The 24,043-nt window shown below is 45.0% G+C and overlaps 1 protein-coding gene across 1 annotated transcript in view; it reads right to left on the bottom strand.

Moving 5' to 3' along the window:
• Positions 1–5,788: 5,788 nt before the first annotated feature.
• LOC131203974 (actinia tenebrosa protease inhibitors-like) overlaps positions 5,789–24,043 on the bottom strand; it is a 55,735-nt gene continuing 37,480 nt past the window's right edge. The window contains exons 5-11 of the mRNA XM_058194727.1: positions 22,482–22,607; positions 21,188–21,280; positions 19,629–19,679; positions 12,891–13,067; positions 11,288–11,314; positions 10,006–10,193; positions 5,789–6,016 (exon numbers count right to left, since the gene is read on the bottom strand). Of these exons, the coding sequence (XP_058050710.1) occupies positions 10,012–10,193; positions 11,288–11,314; positions 12,891–13,067; positions 19,629–19,679; positions 21,188–21,280; positions 22,482–22,607 (656 nt within the window). The 3' untranslated portion in view covers positions 5,789–6,016; positions 10,006–10,011. The remainder of the gene's footprint in view (positions 6,017–10,005; positions 10,194–11,287; positions 11,315–12,890; positions 13,068–19,628; positions 19,680–21,187; positions 21,281–22,481; positions 22,608–24,043) is intronic.

The raw sequence follows: 24,043 nt of genomic DNA, 5'->3' as shown, positions 1-24,043 counted from the left end.
CTCAAGGCAAGCGACGGAGCCAGACAGAGAGCAGGAATAGTTATGCCGGTCGAGCGGGCAAGATGAGGAGTGACTGGGTGGGGCGGGGTGGGGGTGGGCAGGGGGAGGCAGCCAGAATTTTTACTAACAGTTCACGCGAACTGCCCAGAACCGGCTGAATCGCACCACTACTACTCAGATTTCATTTAGCCCTTTTATATTGTATCAGGGTCTCCACTTCCCCAAAATTTGAACAATTTGAACACATCCCAAAATGATTGCTATGTTAGGACTATGGACCGACAGGGAACACTGCGAACATGGGACTTTTATTCTGTTTACAGCTTCCTAAAAACAGGGGTGAAATGCTTCCGGTTTGGACCAGATTGCCCGATCCAGTAGCGATAGCGGTGGGTAGTTCAGAGAACTGATAGCAATAATCCCTGCCCCCCCCCATGCCCAGCTGATGCCATATGATCATCAGAGGTTTTTTTTTTTTAATTTTAAAAGAATTTTTTCTTCGGCTGAAAAATGCTTTTAAAAGTGAAAAAAAACCAGCATCTGATGATCGCGCGGCTCAGCTGGGATCATCTGAACCCTTTAAAAGCATTTTTTCCTCTGGCAATCCCAGCTGAGTTGCCTGATCATCACAGACTTTTAAAAGCATGCTTTCTACAAGCTCTTCGGTCGAAGAGGTTGTAGAAAAAATGTTTTTAAAAGAAAAAAAAAGTTGGCCACGCCCACCCAGTCACATTACCCCACCACTACCAAGCCACACCCACAGAACCAGTAGTAACAAATTTTACATTTCACCCCTGCCTAAAACCAATATAATATTCTGGGGGTGGGGGCCATCCACTACCGATTCTGTTCTTACTGTAATCATGTCTCGGAAGAGAAAGGGGAAGTTGCAAGCCGTTTGCGTGTAGCTGTGCAGATCAAAGAAGGTCGTATCTAGCTACCTTGAGAAGAGGCATCCTGAAAGCTGAAAATGAGCAGTCCAAAAACGAGGAACATGTAGTTGAAATGCATCTTGGTGATGAAAATGAGTTTCCGATGCTGGGTTGAGCCATTTTATACATTATCCAACAGGGAAACAGACCTGGGCATTCAAGTATTTGGAACACCAAGGTTCAGTTCCCTAAAATTTGAATAATGCGCACATCGCCAAATGGTTACTCCAAAGACCATCTGGGAATAACGAGAAACAGCTTGAGTGTTATTAAAAGTCAATTGCTCATTCATGTAGCTGGAACAAGGAGGTCATACATAGGGACCCTGGGTACAGTTCCGCCTGTCACCCATAAGTAGGGCTGTATGGATTTTGTTATTCATTCATAACAAATGAATAACAAAATGTACCCTAATTAAATTGAAGCCATAAGGAAAGAGATAAAAAGGAAAAAACTAGAATGACCACCTCCCCTCACTCTGCATCTTTCTATCCTTGCAAATCATTTTTGCTTTTACCATCTCTGCACCTGGCTGTGTATTTACACAACAAAAGTGTCTAATCTCTTTCCAGATTCTCATCTAATCCAGCCACGACTCTAAATCTTTGCTTTCCTCATTAACTATTCGGTTTTTCTCCTTTTAATTGTTTTGCCATTTGATTCCCATTTATTTACTTTTCTTGAGTGAATCACTTCCATTCACTTTTGTATCCATTACACCCAGTGGTGGGATTCAAATAATTTAACAACCGGTTCTCTTCCCTATTGATTTCTTCCAATAAGCAGTTCACCAAACTGCTCAGAAAGTTAACAACCGATTCTCCCAAACTGGTGCGAACTGGCTGAATCCTACCACTGATTACACCCCACAAACATTTGACCCTTTTCTTTCTTACTCTACCATATTTCATATTATATCATCTCATATATCATATTGCTGCCTTCAGTCTGACCTAAGTGTAGTACACAAAATTATCTGCTACAATGTCCTACCTGTCAATAACGACTTCAGCTTCAACCACAACAATACACAAGCACACAATGGATACAAACTTAAGGTAAACCGCTCCAAACTCAATTGCAGAAAATACGACTTCAGCAACAGAGTGGTAAAATGCCTGGTTTATTTACTCTTCTTGACTGAATCACTTTCATTCACTTTTTTATTTATTACACCCCACAAACACTTGATCCTGTTCTTTCTTGCTCTAACACAAAAATGGTTTATTCACCCCTTGTCAGGGGTGAAATGCTCCCGGTTCGGACCAGCTCGCACTTTCCGGTAGTGATGGCGGCTGCTGGTTCAGAGGACCGGTAGCAAAAATCCCTGGCCCCGCCCCCCCGCCTCTGCTGAGCCGCACCATCAGCAGAGGATTTTTTTACTTTTAAAAGCAGGTTTTTCTTCATCCGAAACATGCCTTTAGAAGTAAAAAAAAAAGCCTTTGAGGATCCCACCTCTCAGCTGAGATCGGCAGTGCCTTTAAACTTAAAAAATTTTTTTAAAAGGCTCTTCTAGTGATCTCACCTGAGTTCCTCATCAGCAGAACCTTAAAAAACGTATTCTGTAGAAAACATGTACAAATCCTCCTTTTAAGAGATTTTAAGGCACTTACCTGATTACTGATCCAACACATGGCTTTTTTCTCAGCCCGAAAGCCCCAGTTTCACTTTCAGCATGAGACAGAATCAGTAGCTTAGCTAATCTATTTCATCACTGAGCAACTAATGGTGGCTGGCTTTGCTGGCTGAGAAACTCTGGGAATTGAAGTCCACAATAAAATAAAATAAAATAAAATAAAATAATAAAATAAAATATTTGGGCAGCTTTCTGAGATTTGGGGTGTTTCTGTAGTGTTTCACTCTAACTACACAAACACACAAAATCTCAGAAAGCTGTATGTGGTATTTTGTGTGTGTATGTGTGTGTGTGTGTCAGTTGTATTGTGTTGTGTGTGTGTAAAGTGTGAAAGTTGGTTTTTGAGCTTTTTGTGGCTGTGTGAAGTGTGAAGTGCAGCTGCTTTTAAATTGTGTGTGAGTCAGTTGTGTTTTGTTGTGTGTGTGTGTAAAGTGTGAAAATTGGTTTTTGGTACCTCTTATTGTTTTTTATACTTTGTTTATTATTTTTATTATTTATTGTTATTGGCCACGTCCACCCAGTCATCTGACCACAAAGCCACACCCACTAATTAAACCACGCCCACAGAACTGGTAGGGAAAATTTTTAGATTTCACCCCGCCCCTTGTCCATATGTTTTGCTTCCTGGGGTTTTCCTGCCGAGCTTCCCGACTTTCAGTTCCATACACCAGGCAGCAGCACTGTCTTGGATGAAGGAATGGGTGGAATTAAGGAATACAAGATTACTGACAAAACTCCAGAGAAAGTGAAAACACTTTACCTGCCCAACCATGAGATGAGAAAACTACATTTTGAATCTCTGCCTATTGCCATTGGAAGCCCTTCAAACAACGGAAGTGCAGCGTGGACAATGCAAGCTGCTGCACTCAGAAGAAGAGGCACGGAGCTTCCAGACCCCTTCTCCACCCCCCACCCCCCACCCCCACCCCCCACCCCCGTTCCTGAGATCCCAGCCTTTTGAGATGGATTGAGAAAATGGTCAGTGAGAGCTTTCCTCCCATTTGCTTGTGGGTTCGGAATTGTAGTCCAGCAGACTGAAGTAGAAACCCTTTCTGGAGCTGGACGTTCAACACTGAGGGGAGGGACACCTGGAATTTGGGAGTGTGGTTGGCTTCTTCCAAAGACTTCATATGTACCTTTTTTCACCCAGATTTAAATCTTTGTCGTGTCTGCTTGGGGTGGGAAAATGCATCTGTTGTTTAGATTGCAGTGCCCAAATACATTGCTCTACATCTGTTGCTCTTTGTCGATGTACAAAAACAGTAGTTGTAGTTTTTGGAATAATGTCTTCTTCATAGAAGAGTATGTTCAGGTATGTGTGTGCAAATACCTGAACATACATGTCCACCAGCAGGGATTCTGTAGCTGACGCTCCAGGAATCTTTGGCCTGGCCCATTCCATCAGGAGCTGGTGACCGCACGTGTGCACAGGCTAGCTCACACCATCCTGGCAAGTGCGAGTGCACACAGAAGGCCAGGATGGCAGGGCTAGGGCCTGCATGCAATGGCACCTGCTGATTCCTGCGCGCACATGTGCCCACTGACTCTTATGTGTGCTTGCGCCAGCCAACTCCTCCTCCTCTCCCCCTCTAGCCCAGGGAGGACAAAGAGAACGCTGATCTGGCCCACGGAAAAATGGAGTTTGACACCCCTGCTATAACAAAACATACCCTTACACAGTCATTTCCTCTTATTTTGTGACAGTCAAGCACAAATGACTGTCCTTCTTTCTACAGCCTTTGGAGATGTTAAAATTTCAACATGTGTTATCCCATCTTTAGTGCACGTTTTACCAAGTTTCATAGCCAGCTCGGTCTCTGTGGAGGAAATCAATAATAAGCACCATTTCTAGGGCACTTGGATAAACTGCTGCCTGAGTTGCTGCAGGATGAGGAAGTTGTGCTGTCCAGCAACCAGGAGAATCAGCTGCTGTTGCTGTTGCTGCTCTCTGTAGATGAGGAGTCTCAGCAATTACTTGCCACTAGGAGAGCAGAGCTGTTATGGTCCATCAGCAACCTATGGAGCTGGCAATGGAGTCAGCGATGAGGCTGAGGTGAGGCCAGGGCCATCGGGAAGTGAGGTGCGGACTCCAGAGCCTCCAGAGACTGATAGTAGTGAGGCAGAGGAACAGGAGAAGCCTGTTCCTAATGCATGCATGAGAAGAGCTGCCAGAAGGCAAGAGCAGCTCAAGCAGAGAGGACAACTCAGGAGTAGGGCCAAGAGATGATTGGCCCCTCCCATAAGGCTTACAACAGACCAGAACCAATGTTTCAGCTTTGACAGAAAACAACGTTGTAGCTGTGTCTTCTGCTTCGTCTTTTGCTTTGTATACGTCTTTGTTTTTGTGGCTTCTGGACGTTTGCCAGGAAGGGCCTTTGGCAGTTTTTCTAATTGGATTAAGGTTTGTGAGATAATTGAGGAATTTGTATTGGGAGGCATTTTTTTACTTTGAGTTGAACGACGCTGGGAACGAAGTAATTCCCAGCTGTTCAAATAAAGTTTGTTTTTCCACTGACTAAGTTTATTACTACCTACTTGGGCCTGGGTCACAACAAGAGCAAATACATTCTGCAAGGCTCCTTGCAAGTAAGCTATCCTGGAGTTGCTTCTATTTAAGAAGAGCAGAGAGCTCAAGACTCTCCGCTGGCAACAACTGATTGTTTACCCAGACTCTGTGAGCTTTTCCTTCTGAAACCTTTTGACTTTGGCCCAGGGGTGGGCTTCAAAAATTTTAGCAAGGGGTTGTCTTCCCAGTTGCTGTGTGGGGGTGGCCATGTGGGCGTGGGTTAGTCAGCCTCTTGCACCATGGGTGTGTGTGGTTTGCCCTCCCTGAGTTCCAGAGGCTTTTCTTGAGCCTCTGGGAGGGCAAAAACACCCTCCCCATGCTCCGGAGACCCTCTGGAGGTCTGTTTCCAGCCTTCCCAAACTTTCAGTAGGCCCATTTTTCACCCTTCCCAAGCCTCCGTTCACACCCTGCATCCAAAACAGGCTGTGTGGGAACTCCTGGGAGGGGAGGGGTGGGCGAGGCCAGCCAGGAGTGGGATTTGGGGGCTCTCCAAACTGCACAGAATCTTAGCTAGAAGTTCTCCCAAACCCCTGCGAACCCCCAGCAGCCCACCCCTGCTTTGGCCTAACGTATGTTCTTCCCACCCCCAAGTAAACCAGGCAGGAAAAAACAACAGTGAGCTTATTGTCAGCGTTCCAGAAAACCCCACCTGCAGAAAAGACTCCGAAGCCAACATCTTTCAAAGTTCTTTTACTAGCATGGGTAAACTGGCACAGTTGGATGAAAACCGAAACTGGGGATTCAGGTTCCTCCCTCAGTAATACAAACCCCAAGATCTCCACCCTCATGACCCCTCTGCCGGTCACGTGTTCCAATCCTCAATCGTCCCATGTCGAAGCATCACTCCGGCCACTCCTCCTCCAGATGTGAGCCCAGCCTGACCTTGACCGGCAGGAAAAATGTTGTTATGTCTAATAGCCCCTTGTACCCTCACACACACCCCTCTCCTACTTTCCCACACTAGAGAAAGTGGCAGCTTGTGGAAGCCTTTGGCCTAGTATGGCTTCTAAAGCAGAATAAAACTTATTCTGCTTTATTGTAAGGCTACATTAAGAGAATCTTGCAAGTATAAAAGTACAAATCTCCCACTGTTTCATTTCATTTTAACCACCTGATAATTTAGAGTGAATTTCTTCTAAGTGTCTTTTTCTGCCCATTATTCAGTTATGGGCTTCCCCTGCCATTTATCTGATTCTTAGCTAGGAAGCACTTCTTCCCTTCATTTTCCAAGATCATGTTGACACATACCATAACCTCACCCCTTGTCCCAAATTCCCAGGGGAAACTGATTGTGGGCTGGCGGGGGGAGGCTCTGCCCACCCACTGGAACGTCATCACGTCCCATTTTTGACCCTCTGCACATGCGCAGAAGGCTCTGTTCATGTGTAGAAGAGGCACCCTTGAGTGCTCACATTTCCAATCTGGTAGGGGAAGGTAAGTGCATTTTACCCCTGGTTTGCAGAGATATTGGTTGTGACAGCATTGTAGCAACAGTGGAACATGGACATCTATTGCTTCCTTCTTTCTGATTCTGGATAGTCTTTCCAGTGTACCACGTATTTGACCCATTTGCCTTTTGGCTTATAGTGTAACACAATGTCCAACTCCTATTCTTCCTCTTTGTTTGTTAGAATGGGGAAGGGGAGGGTTGGTGAGTGCAAAGGAGCAACTGCTTTCAAAAGGAAATGCTGATGAAACACAGAGTGAACTTTCATTGAAGCTGACAAAAAGCTACTGGATTTGTTTCATTTCATTACTAATAAACGATCAATAACTTTTAAGGCCTGTTTCTCGGAAGTTCTCATGGATGTTGCACATTTGTAGACAGCCACACCAAATCCCCTTCTGCAATTCTAGGCCTCTTGACTATGTGCATGTACTGCTTTCTTTGTAGGTAGCCTTTGCTAGTTTGAGCCTTTCAGAGGCTTTGGGCAGCTTTTCTCTCATGCACAAACTTTGTGTTGCAAGGGACTGTCCTTTCTTGTCTGGCTTTTGGTAAGATGTGTAGGTGGAATCCATACGTTGCCTACAATAGGGACATATTGACAAAGGAGTCTGCAGAATTCTTATAAGCAAATTCAGCAAGATGTAAGAGATCCATCTAGTTGCCATGCTTGAAAGAAACATCGCATCTTACATAAAGCTGTTAAACTTTCGGCTTGTCCGTTGCATGCTGGATGATGCATGGATGACAAATGAATGTTAATATTCAGTAAGTGCAAGAGGGCCTTCCAAAATTTTGAAGTGAAATGACTTCCTCGGTGTGTTATTGCAGGAATGACACAATCCTCGATATCAGAGGTATCAAACTCAATTTCATTGAGGGCCTCTATCAGGGTTGTGTTTGACCTGGGGGAGCTTTGGTGGGTGTGGCCAGAGTGGGTGTGGCCAGCTCAATGTCAATTGTGTCGGGGGGGGGGTGCCTGTGGTTACCCGAACACTCTGCCAGTGAAAATGGGCTCCCTAGCTCTGTTTTTGGCTGTGACAGCCTCCTGCAACCCTCTGCCAATAAAAACAAAGCTCAGGAGGGCTGCACGCAGCTCCTCCCCAGCTTCATTTTTGCTGGCAGAAGCACCGCGGGCCGGTCGTTCACTCTTTCCAGGGTGGCCCCACGGCCCAGATCTAAGCCCCTCATGGGCCGGATCTGACCCCTGGGCTTTGAGTACGACACCCCTGCGCTATCTAAAGATGGGATCTGTAAAGATTTGGAGCCTCTTCTTGGACTTTGGGGTTCTTTTGCAAAGAATAAAATAGGCCAATCCAGAATTTGTTCTTGTGATTATACACATAATATGACTTAGTAACTTATGTATTTTAATAGGCAAACCGGCTGCTGAAAGAATCCAGTGGAAATTGAAGGCTTAGAAGCTTAGCAGCGTTTAGTAGGAAATTGTGGTAGAAAGTACAAGTCCTGATTCTTAGTTTTTCTAGGGCATTGTGGTTATCCTCTAGGGGCTGAAGGGGGAGAAGGGACATGGCCAGGATGGTTGTGGCCAAATAGGTGTGGCCCGGGGGCACGGCCATCTTGATGTAGCTCGTGTGGGTGGTGCCTGTGGTGACTGGACGGGGTTGGGGTGGGAATCCAGGGGTCTCTGGTGGGTGGGGTGGGGGACAGAAGGCTCATCCCAGAGGATGACGTGAGGCAAGGCAGGGCACGGGGCAGCTACAGCCAATCTGCCTTCAGCTGTTTTTGGTGCCTCTCAGTTTCCCACCACATCCCTGCTAGGCTGGTCTAAATCTGGTGGGGGGCATTGCCTTCCACCTACTCTACCACGCCATGAACAGAGATTGACCATCCCTCAAGACCCACCACTGTCAAAGTAAATCCCGGGCACTGCACCGCAATAGACAGATGAAAAGCGCAACTTTTGTCTGAAGGAGGAGGAGGAGCAGGAAGAAGAAAGAAGGAAAGCAGTCGGGTGAGAAGCGCCCTGGGATGGTGTGGGCTGGGCTGAAGTGATGCGGGCTGGCCCCTTACAATTTCCAGGATGGCCATGTGGGTCAGTTCTGACTTCATTGTGGGCCAAATTCGGCCCGTGGGCCTTGAGTTTGACACCCCTTTGCTAGAGCATGCGAGGAAGAGAGAAAATTGAGACGGTGTGCAAAGAGATAGATTCTCCAGAAACCATGGAAGAGAGAAGTTGTATCGCAGTGGAACACAATTTAGAAGTTGTGGTGGTCACAGGAATAGAGGACACATTCCTCATGTAAGGGTGCCACAAAAAGTGTATTATTGTCTCAGAAAGGTCTTACCATCCAAATTCTTACATTTGTGTGAAGGGCAGGTTAAGTGCCTTTTGTTGGGCAACAGGATTCTACTAGTAGTTGTAGTCCTCGACTTACAACAGTTCATTTAGTGACCGTTCAAAGTTAACAACGGTACTGAAAAAAAGTGACTGATGACTGTTTTTCACACTTACAACTGTTGCAGCATCCCCATGGTCACATGATCAAAATTCAGATGCTTGGCAACTGGTTCATATTTATGACCGTTGCAATGTCCTGCCATCATGTGATCAGCTTTTGCGACCTTCTAATAAGCAATGGGGAAGCCAGATGGTAAAATGGGGGCAAAACTCACTTCCCAAATGTTTCACTTAGCAACACAAATGTTGGGCTCAATTGTGGAGATAATATAGATATAGATAACCTATAATCCAGGGATAAAATGCTCCCAGTTTGGACCAGATCGCCTGATCCGGTAGCGATGGGGGCGGGTGGTTCGGAGAACTGGTAGCAAAAATCCCTGCCCCCCATCCCCGCATGCCCAGCTGAGCCGCATGATCATGAGAGGTTTTTTTTATTATTTTTAAAAGCATTTTTTCTTCAGCCGAAAAAATGCTTTTAAAAGTAAAAAAAAAGGCTCTGATGATCGTGCGGCTCAGCTGGGATTGCCTGAACCTTTTAAAAGCATTTTTTCTCAACCTCTTCAACTGAAGAGGTTGAAAAAAATGCTTTTAAAAGGCTCCTCTGGCGATCCCAGCTGAGTTGCCTGATCATCAGAGGCTTTTAAAAGCATTTTTTACTCTTCGGCCAAAGAGGATGTAGAAAAAATGCTTTTAAAATTTTTTAAAAAATTGGCCACACCCAACCAGTCACATTACCCCCACAAGCCACACCCACAGAACCAGTAGTAACAAATTTCACATTTCACCCCTGCTATAATCATACAAGGATGGTGGTCGAAGGACACTAGATCTGTTCCTTTTCTTCTGCAGACTGAGAAAATAGTGGAAATCTGTTGGGTAATTGGCCTTGAAAAAAAAGGATTCTCGTTAGAAGCATCGCAATACAATTACTTCTCCAAGTGGCATAGTTCTGAGGCTAGCTGAAACTCTGCAGGGAATTCTTCAAAAGATCTTTGCGCTTACCTGGATCTATACCGGTTTACACTCCCGAACACAATCCTCCTGACTCAAAAAGTTATTTCTGTTGCCGTTGCAGCCACCAAACTTGAATGGTTTACAGGTCTTGGTAGTGCGATTATAGTAAAAGCGAGGAAAGTTTTCGCTGCATGGGCCAACATCCATGGGTTGGTCACACATCTCTAGCATGGATTCTGGGAGATTCAGGAAGATGAAAACAAGGGAGGGGTTTGTGTGAAAGTGTGTTTTTATGTAAAAGCTTGAATGTTTTCTTCCACGTGCAACAAAGGAAACTATATTGACCAAGAAATAAAAATAACCATGCAGAAATCTCTTCTCTACATTTCCAAGTTTTATATCTCATTCTCAGGGTGCTTAGTTTGGTGTTTCTGAGCTGACACTATTGCTGCAAAGTACAGGGTGGTGCTGGAGTTGTCCTCTTTGAACATTTTTCCGGGATTCTGAAGTTGTCCTACCTTCCAACTTTTCCAATCTGGAAAAGCCCAAAGAAAGCAGTTGTGCCTCCCGAGACCTTCCTTTGGAATTTAATGGAAGCATGGGTTGCGTGTTAATTCAAGTCGTACAAATATGGACAAATCCAAACTTCTTGGAGCCAATGTGAAATGTACCAAGAAGTGAAGCAAATACATAGTAAAATGCCAAGTATTTTACAAGAAGAGTTCTCAATTCCTCTGAAAACAATAAAATACCCTATCCCACCAGACTTGAAATCCTAGGCTTAGAAAACTTGGAACTCCGTCGCCTTCGACAAGACCTAAACTTAACTCACAGAATCATCTATTGTAATGTCCTTCCTGTTAAAGACTACTTCAGCTTTAATTGCAATAATACTAGAGCAACTAATAGATTTAAACTTAATGTCAACCGCTTTAATCTAGATTGCAGAAAATATGACTTCTGTAACAGAATCATCAGTGCTTGGAATACTTTACCTGACTCTGTGGTCTCTTCCCGTAATCCTAAAAGTTTTATCCAAAAACTTTCTAATGTTGACCTTACCCCATTCCTAAGAGGACCATAAGGGGCATGCATAAGCGCACAAACGTGCCTACCGTTCCTGTCCTATTGTTTTTCTTTTCTTCTTTCTATATATATGCTTATACCTCCTTATATTTACCCATATATGTGTTTATTTACTATATAATCTTTTTGTATGATACCTACATATATTGTTGAGACAAAATAAATAAATAAATAAAAAGTGATAGGAGGTCCAAAGCCATCTTATATCTTAAAGGTCAAATGAGGTCCACAATGGAGCTCTTACCTGGAGAGAAAGGTTTTCCGGTATTTCCTACAGTAAGGACAAAAAATATATATGTTATTTAAGGACACTTCCAGGTGTCTTTCCTTGCCATCTTCCAATTCTTCCCAATTTTTTTTTTAAAGTTCAGATTAACCACATCTCTTCTGACTCTTTGAAGACATTGGGATGATAGTAAGTATGAAGATGTTTGCATTTTAAAAATCTAAAGAGGTTGAACAGAGCTGGCAGCCAATCAGCATTTGTCTGTCCCAAACCTGAACAATTATTACTACCGCTACTTTCATTTAGCCCCTCAAGTGCATATTAAAACATATATCCTTTGCCACAATGGCCTGCATCAAATGCTTTCCAAGTTTTGCCTTAAACCACACTCTGCTCAGGCCCTTTATGCAGCCAGTTCGTTCTATCATCACAAGAGGATCTCCAGGGCTAGGAAGGAAACAAGACAATTGTCCTTTCCTGTCAAAGAATAAAAGATCCTATAAAGTAGGGGTGTCAAACTTGTTGTGGCTGGTTCTGTGGTGGTGGCTTGATGGGCATAGCAGGGGAAGGATACGGTAAAATCTCCATTTTCTCCCAATCAGCTGGGACTTGGGAGGCAGAGAATAGATGGGGTCGGGGCCAGTCAAAAAATTTTCCACCGGTTCTGCGAATTACTCAAAATTTCCACTAGCGGTTCTCCAGAACTGGTCAGAACCTGCTGAATGCCACCTCTGTCTTGGAGGTCTTCTATTCAACCTCCTGATCAGGCAGGAAATCATATATCATTTCAGACAAATCTCTTCTTAAAAACTTGTCCAATCTCTTCTTAAAAACTTCCAGTGTTGGAGCATTTACAACTTCTGGAGGCAAGTCGTTCTACTGATTAATTATTCTCACTGTCAGGAAATTTCTCCTTAATTCTAGGTTGCTTCTCTCCTTGATTAGTTTCAATCCTTTGCTTTTGTCCTGCCTTCAGGTGCTCTGGAGAATAGGTCGACCGCCTCTTCTTTGTGGCAGCCCTTCAAGTATTGGAGCACTGTGATTGTGTCACTCCTAGTCCTTCTTTTCACTAGACTAGACATGCCTAGTGGTGGGATTCAAATAATTTAACAACTGGTTCTCTGCCCTAATGACCTGGATAGGCGTGGCTCGGTGGTCATGTGACCGTGTGGGCGTGGCCAACTCAACGTCATTCATGTCGATGGGCACTTTGCCTTAGCTGTTACAATATAATTAGGGTTAACCAGAGAGACAGTTTCTGTAAGCAGGGCAATAAAGATTGGCTAGAAACACAACCAGAATGTTTCCTTCCTGCCTTCCTTACAGGATTAGCCCTGTAAAGTGAAAAAACAAAAACAAAAAAAGGTTTCCTGCCAACAACCGGTTCTCTGAACTGCTTAGAAAGTTAACAACCGGTTCTCCCGAATAGGTGTGAACCAGCTGAATCCCACCACTGGACATGCCCAATTCCTGCAACTGTTCTTCATATGTTTTAGTCTCCAATCTCCTAATCATCTTAGTTCTCTGCACTCTTTCTAGATTCTCAACATCTTTTTTATATTGTGGCAACCAATTAATTAATTAATTCTGGGGGGGGGGATATAAAATTGTTTCAACATACCAAATGGGTCACAGGCCTTGTTGCATTGGTCGACGGTCTGAAAATTGTTTTCATTTCCTCCGCAACCACCGTAAGTAAACAATCGGCATCTCTTGTTGTAGGCATCATAATAATAGCGAGGAATTTTACTCTTGCACCTTCCTTTCCTGGCCCTTAATTTGCATTTCCATGGTGTTTCTAAAACATGGGTGTTGGAAAATAAAGCTCTGTTACATCTCTTTTTTGAAATGCAGAAATAAAAATATAAAGCAACAATATCTGCCTAGCCCAGCTCCTTGAGAAGGACTTGATAGATTGATAAAGTGCCAGAACATCAAAAGGAGAAAAGAAGAAGAGGAAGGAGAAGAAGAAGAAGAAGAAGAAGAAGTAGTAGTAGTAGTAGTAGTAATAGTAGTAGTATGGAGGACAGTTCACTATACATTTCATCCTCCTAGAGTGATACTTAAAGGTTATATATGTCCTGCAGAAATGGAGGTAGAGATTTACTTCAAGTAAAACAAACTCTCTTTGCCTATTTACTTTTCATTTTTTAAAATTCAATATAGATTGAATTTATGCAAAGGACAGCCAATAAAAGCATTGATACAAGTCGAAAATGGAAACTTAGCAGATGTACAGGAAACAAAACATGAATATTGAAATAATGTAATTTTAAAAATAACACTGCTAGCAAGGAAAAGCGTATAGCAAGAGCAATTTGTACAAAAGATCAAGGGGAAAAGTGGATAAAGATAAAACCTGGCAACGGCTTTCAACAGGAATGTTCAATGAAACAAAACTGAAGACTTGATTTTGGCTGCACAAGAGTGAGCTTTTCAAAGCAACACAATCAAGGCCACAGCTGAAAAACTATCAAATGATTCAAAGTGCAGATTGTGCAGAGGAACAGAAGAAACCGTAGATCAAACCTTCCTGCAAGAAGATCACACAAAGCAGTGGTGGGTTGCTACCAGTTTGCCCTGTACTGGTAGTGGTGGAGGCAGTGGAAGGCTCTGCCCACCTGACCGGATGTCTCTGTGCATGCGCAGAAGCTTCTATATATATTTGAATATATAGTTAAAAAAATAGTTGAAAATGAGTAGGTTAAAATACGGTGGGATTTCCGAATGTAAACGGATAACATCTTGGCTCCTAACACACAAGCGATAACTTTGGTTGAAAAGAAGAAAACTGGATAACTGTTGTGTCCCAGGGGATAGTAGAATAGAAGACGAATTAGAGAAAACCAGAAAGTATCAAGATCTGAAAAATTTCAAAACTGAAAGATTATGGCACAAATCATCTGTGGAGGTCCCTCCAAAATAAAAGGTTAATCTGATATAACAGGGGTGTCAAACCCACGTCATCACGGTGGCGTCACGTGATGTATTGGGACTTTTTTCCCCCTTGGCTAAACCGGGCGTGGCGTGGCCAGCATGTGATGCATTTGGCCCATGAGCCAGGAGTTTGACAGCCCTGTGATATAATATGCTCTTGACAGACCCAGGCTGACTTTTAGTTATAGTACATTTACTAATTACTCATATACATGTTGTTTATCAAACCTTCCTAGTTCCTTGCTCAGTATAGATACTAAATTGATGGATCTATAACTTACTTCCGCTTTCCTTTTCTGGATTGTGAGAATTAACCTGCAATACTGCATTCTAACCATTGCGCTACCATGGCTACAGTAAACCCCCATGCAACTGGTCAGCAAAATGCAGTGCGATGCAGACACTTGGGGATAAGGCTTACAGAGATGCTGGGCAGGAGAACATACACTGTGGAAGGAGCGGTTGGAGTAGAGCATTTGCAGCAAGATTTGTGAAGGCATCAGGAAGCTTTCCTGGAGAAATGGCAGCTGATGGACAGGAGAGGTGACAGAAGAGGAAATGGGAAGCAAAAGAAAGTTCACGTGTGTTCATTACAGCTTATTGTAGGATGAGGAGTAGCCACAATCCAAGCTAGATAGTCCATAATCAGAAAACACACAATGTCTTCAAAATTACCAAGGAAAGAGTCAAAGACTTGGTCAGGAACACTTTGAGGTTGAAAATATAGCAGGAGTCAAGAGCAAGAATAAACAAAGTGCAAAGCTAGATGTCAAAGTTGGTTTCAAGTGACAGAATGGTTTAAATCTTCTCCCTGCTGGCATGTACAGCTGAACTTGTCCTTGCTCAATAGTTGGCAGTAATGAGGCTCCAGGCTTGTTTGCAGAGTCAGCATCTTGCTTGTACGGTCCTTACTTAATAGGATGTGAGATTCTCGGGCTAGAGAGGTGGTTCTCCCTGCTTCTTGACACCCAAGATGGCTAAAGCAGGATCAATGCTAGCTGAGGAGGGACCCAAGAGGGTGTCGGTGTTTGATTCAGCAGCTGTGGTGACATCATCTGGCCAAATCTAATCAGCTCATGTCTCGGAGCCCTGACTCTGAGACCATGACTATATTAGTTCTTGTCCAATCCTCTGGCATCTCACACAATAATACTCCGATATTTTCCAAAAATGATTGTAATTGGTTCTAAGATCATGTGTGCCTACTCTTTCTTTGCCATCAGATTGATTGACTAAGCTAGGGTCCATCCCATCATCAGCCTAACAGGATCCACAGTATTATAAAGGAAAAGTGCCCTGCATATTCTATGCCATGGAAGGAAGATCTCAGCTGCTCTTCAGATGTAAACAGCTTACAACCTGCTTCATGCCAGCAGGAGATATAAACAAAGAAAGGAGGTTATCAGAAAAGGAAGAGGTGGTGTCAGAAAGAAAAAGAATACCATATAAGTCGCACCTTTCTTCCCCAAAAAAGAGAGTGAAAATCTGGGTGCGTCTTATACTCCAAATGTAGCCCCACCCAGATTCTCAAAGGGAGGTTTCAGAGGCTGAAAAAAGCATCAGAAAAGAAGCTTCAGAAAAGAAGCCCCCAAACAGAGCTTCAGAGGCTTTTTGTCTGAAGCTCTGTTTCGGAGACTTTCAGAGGCAGAAAAAAAAAGCAAAAAAAAAAACCCAAAAAACAAACAAACAAGGCACAGAGTTTATTTATTTATTTATTTATTATTTAAATTTGTATACCGCCCTTCTCCCGAAGGACTCAGGGCGGTTCACAGCCAAGTAAAAAATGAATACATTGTAGATACAATTAAAATACTAATAAAAAACTTATTTGAATTGGCCACAATTAAAATTTAAAGATAAAACCCATTAAAAACCCATAACTTAAGAAAACTAACCCAGTCCAGCGCAGATAAATAAGTAAGTTTTGAGCTCGCGGCGAAAGGTTCGGAGGTCCGGAAGTTGACGAAGTCCTGGGGGGAGTTCGTTCCAGAGGGCGGGAGCCCCCACAGAGAAGGCCCTTCCCCTGGGTGTCGCCAGACGACACTGTCGCGCCGACGGCACCCTGAGGAGTCCCTCTCTGTGAGAGCGCACGGGTCGGTGAGAGGTATTCGGTAGCAGCAGGCGGTCCCGTAAGTAACCCGGCCCTATGCCATGGGCGCTTTAAAGGCGTTCACCAACACCTTGAAGCGCACCGGAAGGCCACAGGTAGCCAGTGCAGCCTGCGCAGGATAGGTGTCACTGGGAGCCACGAGGGCTCCCTCTATCACCAGCGCAGCTGCATTCTGGACCAACTGCAGCCTCGGATGCCCTTCAAGGAGCCCCATGTAGAGAGCATTGCAGTAGTCAGGCGAGGCGTCACAAGGCGTGGTGACTGTGCACAAGGCATCCCGGTCTAGAAAGGCGCAACTGGCGCACCAGGCGAACCTGGTGGAAAGCTCTCCTGGAGACGGCCGTCAAATGATCTTCAAAAGACAGCCGTGCATCCAGGAGAACACCCAAATTGCGCACCCTCTCCATCGGGGCCAATGACTCGCTCCCGACAGTCAGCCGCGGACTCAGCTGACTGTGCGGGATGCCGGCATCCACAGCCACTCCGTCTTGGAGGGATTGAGCTTGAGCCTGTTTCTCCCCATCCAGACCCGTACGGCTTCCAAACACCGGGACAGCACTTCGATAGCTTCATTGGGGTGGCCCGGTGTGGAAAAGTACAGCTGGGTGTCATCAGCGTACAGCTGGTACCTCACACCGAAGCCACTGATGATCTCACCCAGCGGCTTCATATAGATGTTGAACAGAAGGGGCGAGAGAATCGACCCCTGCGGCACCCCACAAGTGAGGCGCCGGGGGGTCGACCTCTGCCCCCCCGTCAACACCGTCTGCGACCGGTCGGAGAGATAGGAGGAGAACCACCGATAAACGGTGCCTCCCACTCCCAATCCTCCAACCGGCGCAGCAGGATACCATGGTCGATGGTATCAAAAGCCGCTGAGAGGTCTAATAGGACCAGGGCAGAGGAATAACCCCTATCCCTGGCCCTCCAGAGATCATCCACCAACGCGACCAAAGCCGTCTCAGTGCTGTAACCGGGTCGGAAGCCGGACTGGAGCAGGTCCAGATAGACAGTTTCCTCCAGGTGCAGGAAACTGAAATGCCACCATACTCTCTACAACCTTCGCCGCGAGCGGGTTGGAGACCGACGATAATTACCTAAAACAGCGGGTCCAGGGAAGGCTTCTTGAGGAGGGGCCTCACCACCGCCTCTTTCAAGGCGGCCGGAAAGACTCCCTCCAACAAGGAAGCACTCGTAATCCCCTGGAGCCAGCCTCGTGTCACCTCCTGAGTGGCCAGCACCAGCCAGGAGGGGCACGGGTCCAGTAAACACGTGGTGGCATTCAATCTACCCAGCAACCTGTCCATGTCCTCGGGAGTCACAGGGTCAAACTCATCCCAAACAACATCACCAAGACCGCCCTCAGATACCCCGTCTGGATCGCCACAATTTTGGTCCAGGCCGTCCCTAAGCTGAACGATTTTATCGTATAGATAACCGTTAAACTCCTCAGCACGTCCCCGCAACGGGTCATCCCGCTCCCCCTGGTGAAGGAGGGAGCGGGTCACCCGAAACAGGGCAGCTGGGCGGTTATCTGCCGACGCAATGAGGGAGGAGGCGTAGGAACGCCTCGCTTCCCTCAGTGCCACTAGGTAGGTCCTAGTATAGGATCTAACTAGTGTCCGATCAGCCTCTGAGCGGCTGGACCTCCAGGAACTCTCTAGGCGTCTTCTCCGGCGTTTCATCCCCCTCAGCTCCTCGGAGAACCAAGGGCGGTTGGGATCTGCGCCGGGTCAGAGGCCGCAAAGGCACGACACGGTCTAAAGCCCCAGCCGCAGCCTGTTCCCAGGCTGCAGCTAGTTCCTCTGCCGTGCCGTGAGCCAGACCCTCAGGTAGTGGCCCAAGCTCCGTCCGAAACCTCTCTGGGTCCATCAGGCGCCTGGGACGGTACCATCGTAATGGTTCCGTCTCCCTGCGGTGTTGGGTAGCGGTCAGAAAGTCCAGGCGAAGGAGAGAGTGATCTGACCATGACAAAGGTTCAATGACTATTTCCTTTAAGTCCAGATCTCTCAACCACTGACCAGAGACAAAAATCAGGTCCAGTGTGCCTCCCCCGATGTGAGTGGGGCCATCCACTACTTGAGTCAGGTCCAAGGCCGTCATGGAGGCCAAGAACTCCCGAGCTACCGTCGATGACGAGCCGGCAGATGGCAAGTTAAAGTCCCCCATGACTAACAGTCTGGGGGTCTCCACTGCCCAGGTACGCGACCAGCAAGCCCATCTGACATCTATGACCCCACCTCACAAAGAGGGATTCACACCCGGCGATCTGAGGTACAGTGGTCTCCCTCGGCTCTAGACTCTCTTTAATAGCAACCGCCACCCCTCCACCCCTACCCTGGGCCCTCGGCTGATGAAATGCACGGAAACCCGGTGGGCACATCTCGACCAGGGGCACACCCCCTTCAGTGCCCAACCAGGTCTCCGTAACGCCTATAATATCCGCGGCACCCCCCTGAATCATCATGTATTAGGGGGGCCTTATTAGCCACGGACCGTGCGTTGCATAACATCAGACGTAGGCCCAGGTTCTGAGGGTCTTGACCATCCGGGGAACGGGAGAAGTCAGGGGGATCGGGGCATGCGATCGCCTGCAAACATCGAACGCGTGACCCCCTATATCGATACGATCCCCCCCTTCCGCCATATCTGCCCCTCCCACCTACCGTGCAAATAGACTCACCCTCACACAAAGGAACACACTCCCCCCCCATAACCTCCGAACCCATTTGATAGTCGCCACGAGCATGCGCTGGAACTGGTTTCCCTCCCGACGGGCTACCCTCCTCTCCCACCCTAACCCTCCACCCCACCCACTCCCCCCCCTCCAACCCAAACCCGTCAGTTCCCACCCTCCCCTTAAGATTCCCATTAAAATTCCCTTTAAAAACCCTATTAAAATAATTAATTAAAAATCCCCTGAGTCTCCTATTCCCAACCAACGAACCTGCTGTTAAAATTCACCTCTGGGAACAGCTGATTGGTGGTATTCCGGGAGGCCAATCCACCTGCCAATCAGCTTTTTTCTTATTTTCCTCCCCAAAAACTAAGGTGCATCTTATACTCCGAAAAATATGGTAGATGTCCCATCTAGTTTCCTCAAGTATCATTCACTGTTTGGGCTCAGTTCAAACATCACAGCACCCCAACACACTAAGACAAGTTCCCTATCCTTTCCATATGTGTCCTTTATGTCCTTGTGGAAATGTGACTCTAGTAATGAGATTATCTTGTTTACTTAAAGGCACCCACACCAACACTTAACTATGAATCCCCTGGAGTTCATGGTGCAGTCAACAATAGAACTCTTACTTTTCTTCCATTGTATATCTCCCACGATATTTTCCCAGGTAGAATAGAAGCCTACAAATAAAAACAGAGACAGCAATGTTAGTAGATAACAATGTGGGAAGAGGGATCAAGAGACGGCCTAGCTTAGAGTTGCTGCACAGCCACAAGAGGCATAAACTTGATCTTCCCCATGAAGTTATATCTGGTCATTCCCAGGAGAAGGCAAGCAGTCTGGTGAGATTCTTGTAACACAGTGATAGACAATAAAGTTACCGACTTTAGCTACTCAAGGGTGGCTCCGGTTTCTTGTGCCTGACAACAGTGAACTTAAAATGACATCATTTATTTATTTGATCATTTTGACCAGGTGTGTCAAACTCAAGGCCCGTGGGCTGGAATTGGCCTGTTGGGTGCTTAGATCTGGTCCACGGGGCCACCCTGGAAACAGTGCAGGACCAGCCCGCAGTGCCTCTTCCAGCAAAAATGGAGCTCAGGAGGGCCGAGCACAGGCTCCCCCCAACATGAGAGAAATTGACCTGGCCATGCCCCCTGCCACAGCCCCAAGCCAGGGGTGAAATGCTCCCGGTTCGGACTGGATTGCCTGATCTGGTAGCGATGGCGGCGGGTGGTTCGGAGAACCGGTAGCAAAAATCCCTGTTCCCCCCCCCCATGCCCAGCTGAGCTACGCGATCATCAGAGGTTTTTTGTTTACTTTTAAAAGCATTTTTTCTTCGGCGGAAAAAATGCTTTTAAAAGTTTTTAAAAAAGCCTCTGATGATCGTGCGGCTCAGCTGGGATCGTCAGAACCTTTTAAAAGCCTTTTTTCTACAACTTCTTAGGCTGAAGAGGTTGTAGAAAAAAATGCTTTTAAAAGGCTCCTCTGGTGATCCCAGCTGAGTTGTTTGATCATCAGAGGCTTTTAAAAAGCATTTTTTCTACAACCTCTCCGAAGAGGTTGTAGAAAAATGCTTTTAAAAGTAAAAAAAAAAAGTTGGCCACGCCCACCCAGTCACATTACCACCCCCACCCCACCAAGCCACGCCCACAGAACTGGTAGTAACAAATTTTACATTTCACCCCTGCCCCCTGCCCCACATGGTCAAACACAACCCTGATGCGGCTGTCAATGAGATCGAGTTTGACACCCTTGATTTAGGCAGCAGAGAGGTCAAGGATGAGATGAGAAAAGCAAGAGACATCCAATGTTCATCAATTAAAGAGAACAATAGTGATATCGCTAAAGTTATGCAATAACTTATTAAATTACTGTGCTTAGACCTATCACCAGTATGTGAATAATATTAAATTGAAAGCCTTATTTACGGGTTACTTAAATTTAACAATACTAAGTCACTACTTCTAACTTTTAATGCTAGTGATGACCGAAAACACGGTCAAGAGGAATTAAAATGACGGAGCGTAAATAAATTCAACAGGCGTTTTAAAAATCAGTTTTAAAAAGTTTTAAGGGGGAAGAGGCTCAGTGGCCTTACCAAATCTTTTACATGTGTAATAACAGTCCAGCAGATTTACAAAGTTATTTTTATTGCCACCACAACCTCCATAGACGAAGCTCTTACACATATTGCTCTCGTAATCGTAGTAAAAATTCTCAAAGTCTTCATTACATTTTCCCTTTTTGGGTGGTAGTTTGCATTTTCGAGGCATAAATACTGGGAGGAAAGAAAGGGGGAAATAATCAGTGATCATGTCTTATGAAAAATGAAGATCTCAATTTTAAGTTACATCTGAGGTGCTTTAAGCTTACTTTTGAAAGAAAGAAATAATAATAATTTAAAACAATGTTTCTGGATTTCCTGCAAAACGGCAGATCTTCACTGACTTTATGAATAACTAGCTTTATAATAATAATAACAACAACAACAGAGCTGGAAGGGACCTTGGAGGCCTTCTAGTCCAACCCCCTGCCCAGGCAGGAAATCCTACACCATCTCAGACAGATGGTTATCCAACATCCAACAACAGAACTCAGAACTAGCTGAGTTCTAGTACAACACGGTTCACTGATTCCTGAATAAAACCATGGGAAGAATGGGGCAGTTCCTTAGCTCTAAACTCATTAAATGCCTAGATTCACACAACATATGAAACCACAGAAACTAATCCGTAGAGATTATAGATGTGTGACTCACCTGTTGAGTGTGTTTTGCTTGTTGTGATCTGGTTAAGTGGTTAAGTTCACTAGACCATATTCATGAACTATGTTATCTGCATTCACACAACACGCAGTCCCATCAATTAACCACCCAGGTTGGGTTTTTGTTCAGGACATTAGGCCGCACTGTGTTAAACCAGATTGTGGCTGAGTGCAGCTAACTGCACAAGTGAAACACGACAAAGCCCCTTTGAAGTTTTCTGCAGCACCTTTGCTCAGCAGAATGACTAGTTATGGTTTAGACTAGGGGTCTCCAACATTGGCAACTTTAAGACTTGTGGACTTCAACTCCCAGAATTCCTCAACCAGCTTTGAGTGAAGTCTTGTTGTTCCAGGGCCAAAAATGGTATTTGAAGGGGGTCCATGGGGCAAAAAAGTTGAGAACCACTGATTTAGACTCTTCCCAATCCATTTATTTATAAAACTTGCCTTTGTTTCACATGAAGTGGCAATCCACCCATTATGACTTATTCAACAAATCCAGAATAATGGAATTGTGAGAACAGCGTGAAAAAAATAATACAGTTCTGGAATCCATCAAAGCAAGAAATGAATGAAAGAAATCATACAAGAATTGTGCAAGATTAGCTGAACCCAAAGCCCTTTGCAAAATTTACAGTCTCTAAAATTATAAAAGTTACAGCCTGGATGCATTTCAGGAAATGGCTGAAAGGAAGCACTTTGCCTATAAATCGTACCTTTCCGCATAGATCCAGGTATGTTAAGTTCCAGGAGAATGATAAGGCAGATGATGGTGCTCCAATTCTGCATGGCAAGTGCCCCACAAGAGTGCTTGCTTTCAAGTCTCTCCTTATATATTGCATCTGAGAAAGGAACCGATTAATTTTCAATACTCAGGGATGCTTTGAACCTGTTCTATTTTTGTTAATGGTATTCTGTATTTAAACTGCTCTCCAGTTAAGGTTTGGTTGCATTTTAGTTCAGGACACCATGAAACCATTAAGTCAACCAGGTGGCCTTCTTACTACCAGGTTTCCAGCCCACAACTGTTGAACAGAACATCCTGTTCTTTCAAAAGATGATGCTACGCCTCAGTAAAATCATACCCACACTCCCTATGACATTCACATCATAGTGTTTCTCAATTTCCTCTATGTTGTATATGCAAAAACAATTCTGTGTATCTTTGTCTTCTAGAATAGAATGGAATGGAATGGAATGGGATAGGATAGAATAGAATAGAATAGAATAGAATAGAATAGAATAGAATAGAATAGAATAGAATAGAATAGAATAGAATAGAATAGAATAGCTGGAAAGTTTATAAATCACAGCCAATCCACATTCACTAGTCCTCCACTAGGATGGAGTCTGTGTCATTTCTAAGACTATTCTACTTCTTAACTGCTCTTCCGGTCTGAAAATGTTCTTCATATTTATCTTACTTTTCTATTTTTCAAATCTGGTGTCAGGTTCCACATGTCTAAATGATGATCCCTTGACTGTGGGAATGCTGCAACAGTCGTAAGAGCAAGGACAAGTCATAAGACACTGTTTTCAGTGTTGTAACTTCAAATGGTCATTACATGAATGGTGATAAGTCAAACAGGTCAACAGAGTTGGAATGGACCTTATAAGTCATCTAGTCCAGGGGTCTCCAAAGCAAAGCTGGCTGAGGAACTCTGGGAGTTGAAGTCCACAAGTCTTAAAGGGACCAAGGTTGGAGACCCCTGATCTAGTCCCCACCCAAGCAGGAGACTCTACACGATTTCTGACAAATGGGAATCCAATCTTTTCTTGGAAGTCTCAAGTGATGAAGCTCCCACAACTTTCGAAGGCAACTTCTGTTCCATTGGTTGATTGTTCTCACTGTCAGAAAGTTCCTCCTCATTTCTAGGTTGAATCTCTCCTTGGTCAGTTTCCATCCATTATTCCTTGTCTGGCCTTCAGGTGCCTTGGAAAATAGCTTGACCCCTTCCTCTCTGTGGCAGCCCCTCAAATATTAGAACACTGCTATCGTGTCTCCCCTGGTTCTTCTCTTCACTAGACCAGCCATGCCCTGTAACCATTCTTCATATGTTTTAGTCTCCAGTCCCTTAATCATCCTGGTTGCTCTCCTCTGCACTTTTTCTAGAGTCTCAACATCTTTTTTATAGTGTGGTGCAGGGGTGAAATCTAAAAATTTTCCCTACCGGTTCTGTGGGCGTGGCTTAATTGGTGGGTGTGGCTTGGTGGTCAGATGGCTGGGTGGGCGTGGCCAATAACATTAAATAATAAAAATAATAAACAAAGTATAAAA

Source organism: Ahaetulla prasina, chromosome 9, assembly GCF_028640845.1.
Source record: "Ahaetulla prasina isolate Xishuangbanna chromosome 9, ASM2864084v1, whole genome shotgun sequence".
Lineage (NCBI taxonomy): Eukaryota > Metazoa > Chordata > Lepidosauria > Squamata > Colubridae > Ahaetulla > Ahaetulla prasina.
Note: the sequence above shows the minus strand (reverse complement) of the source record. Positions and strands in the feature narration are given on the sequence as shown.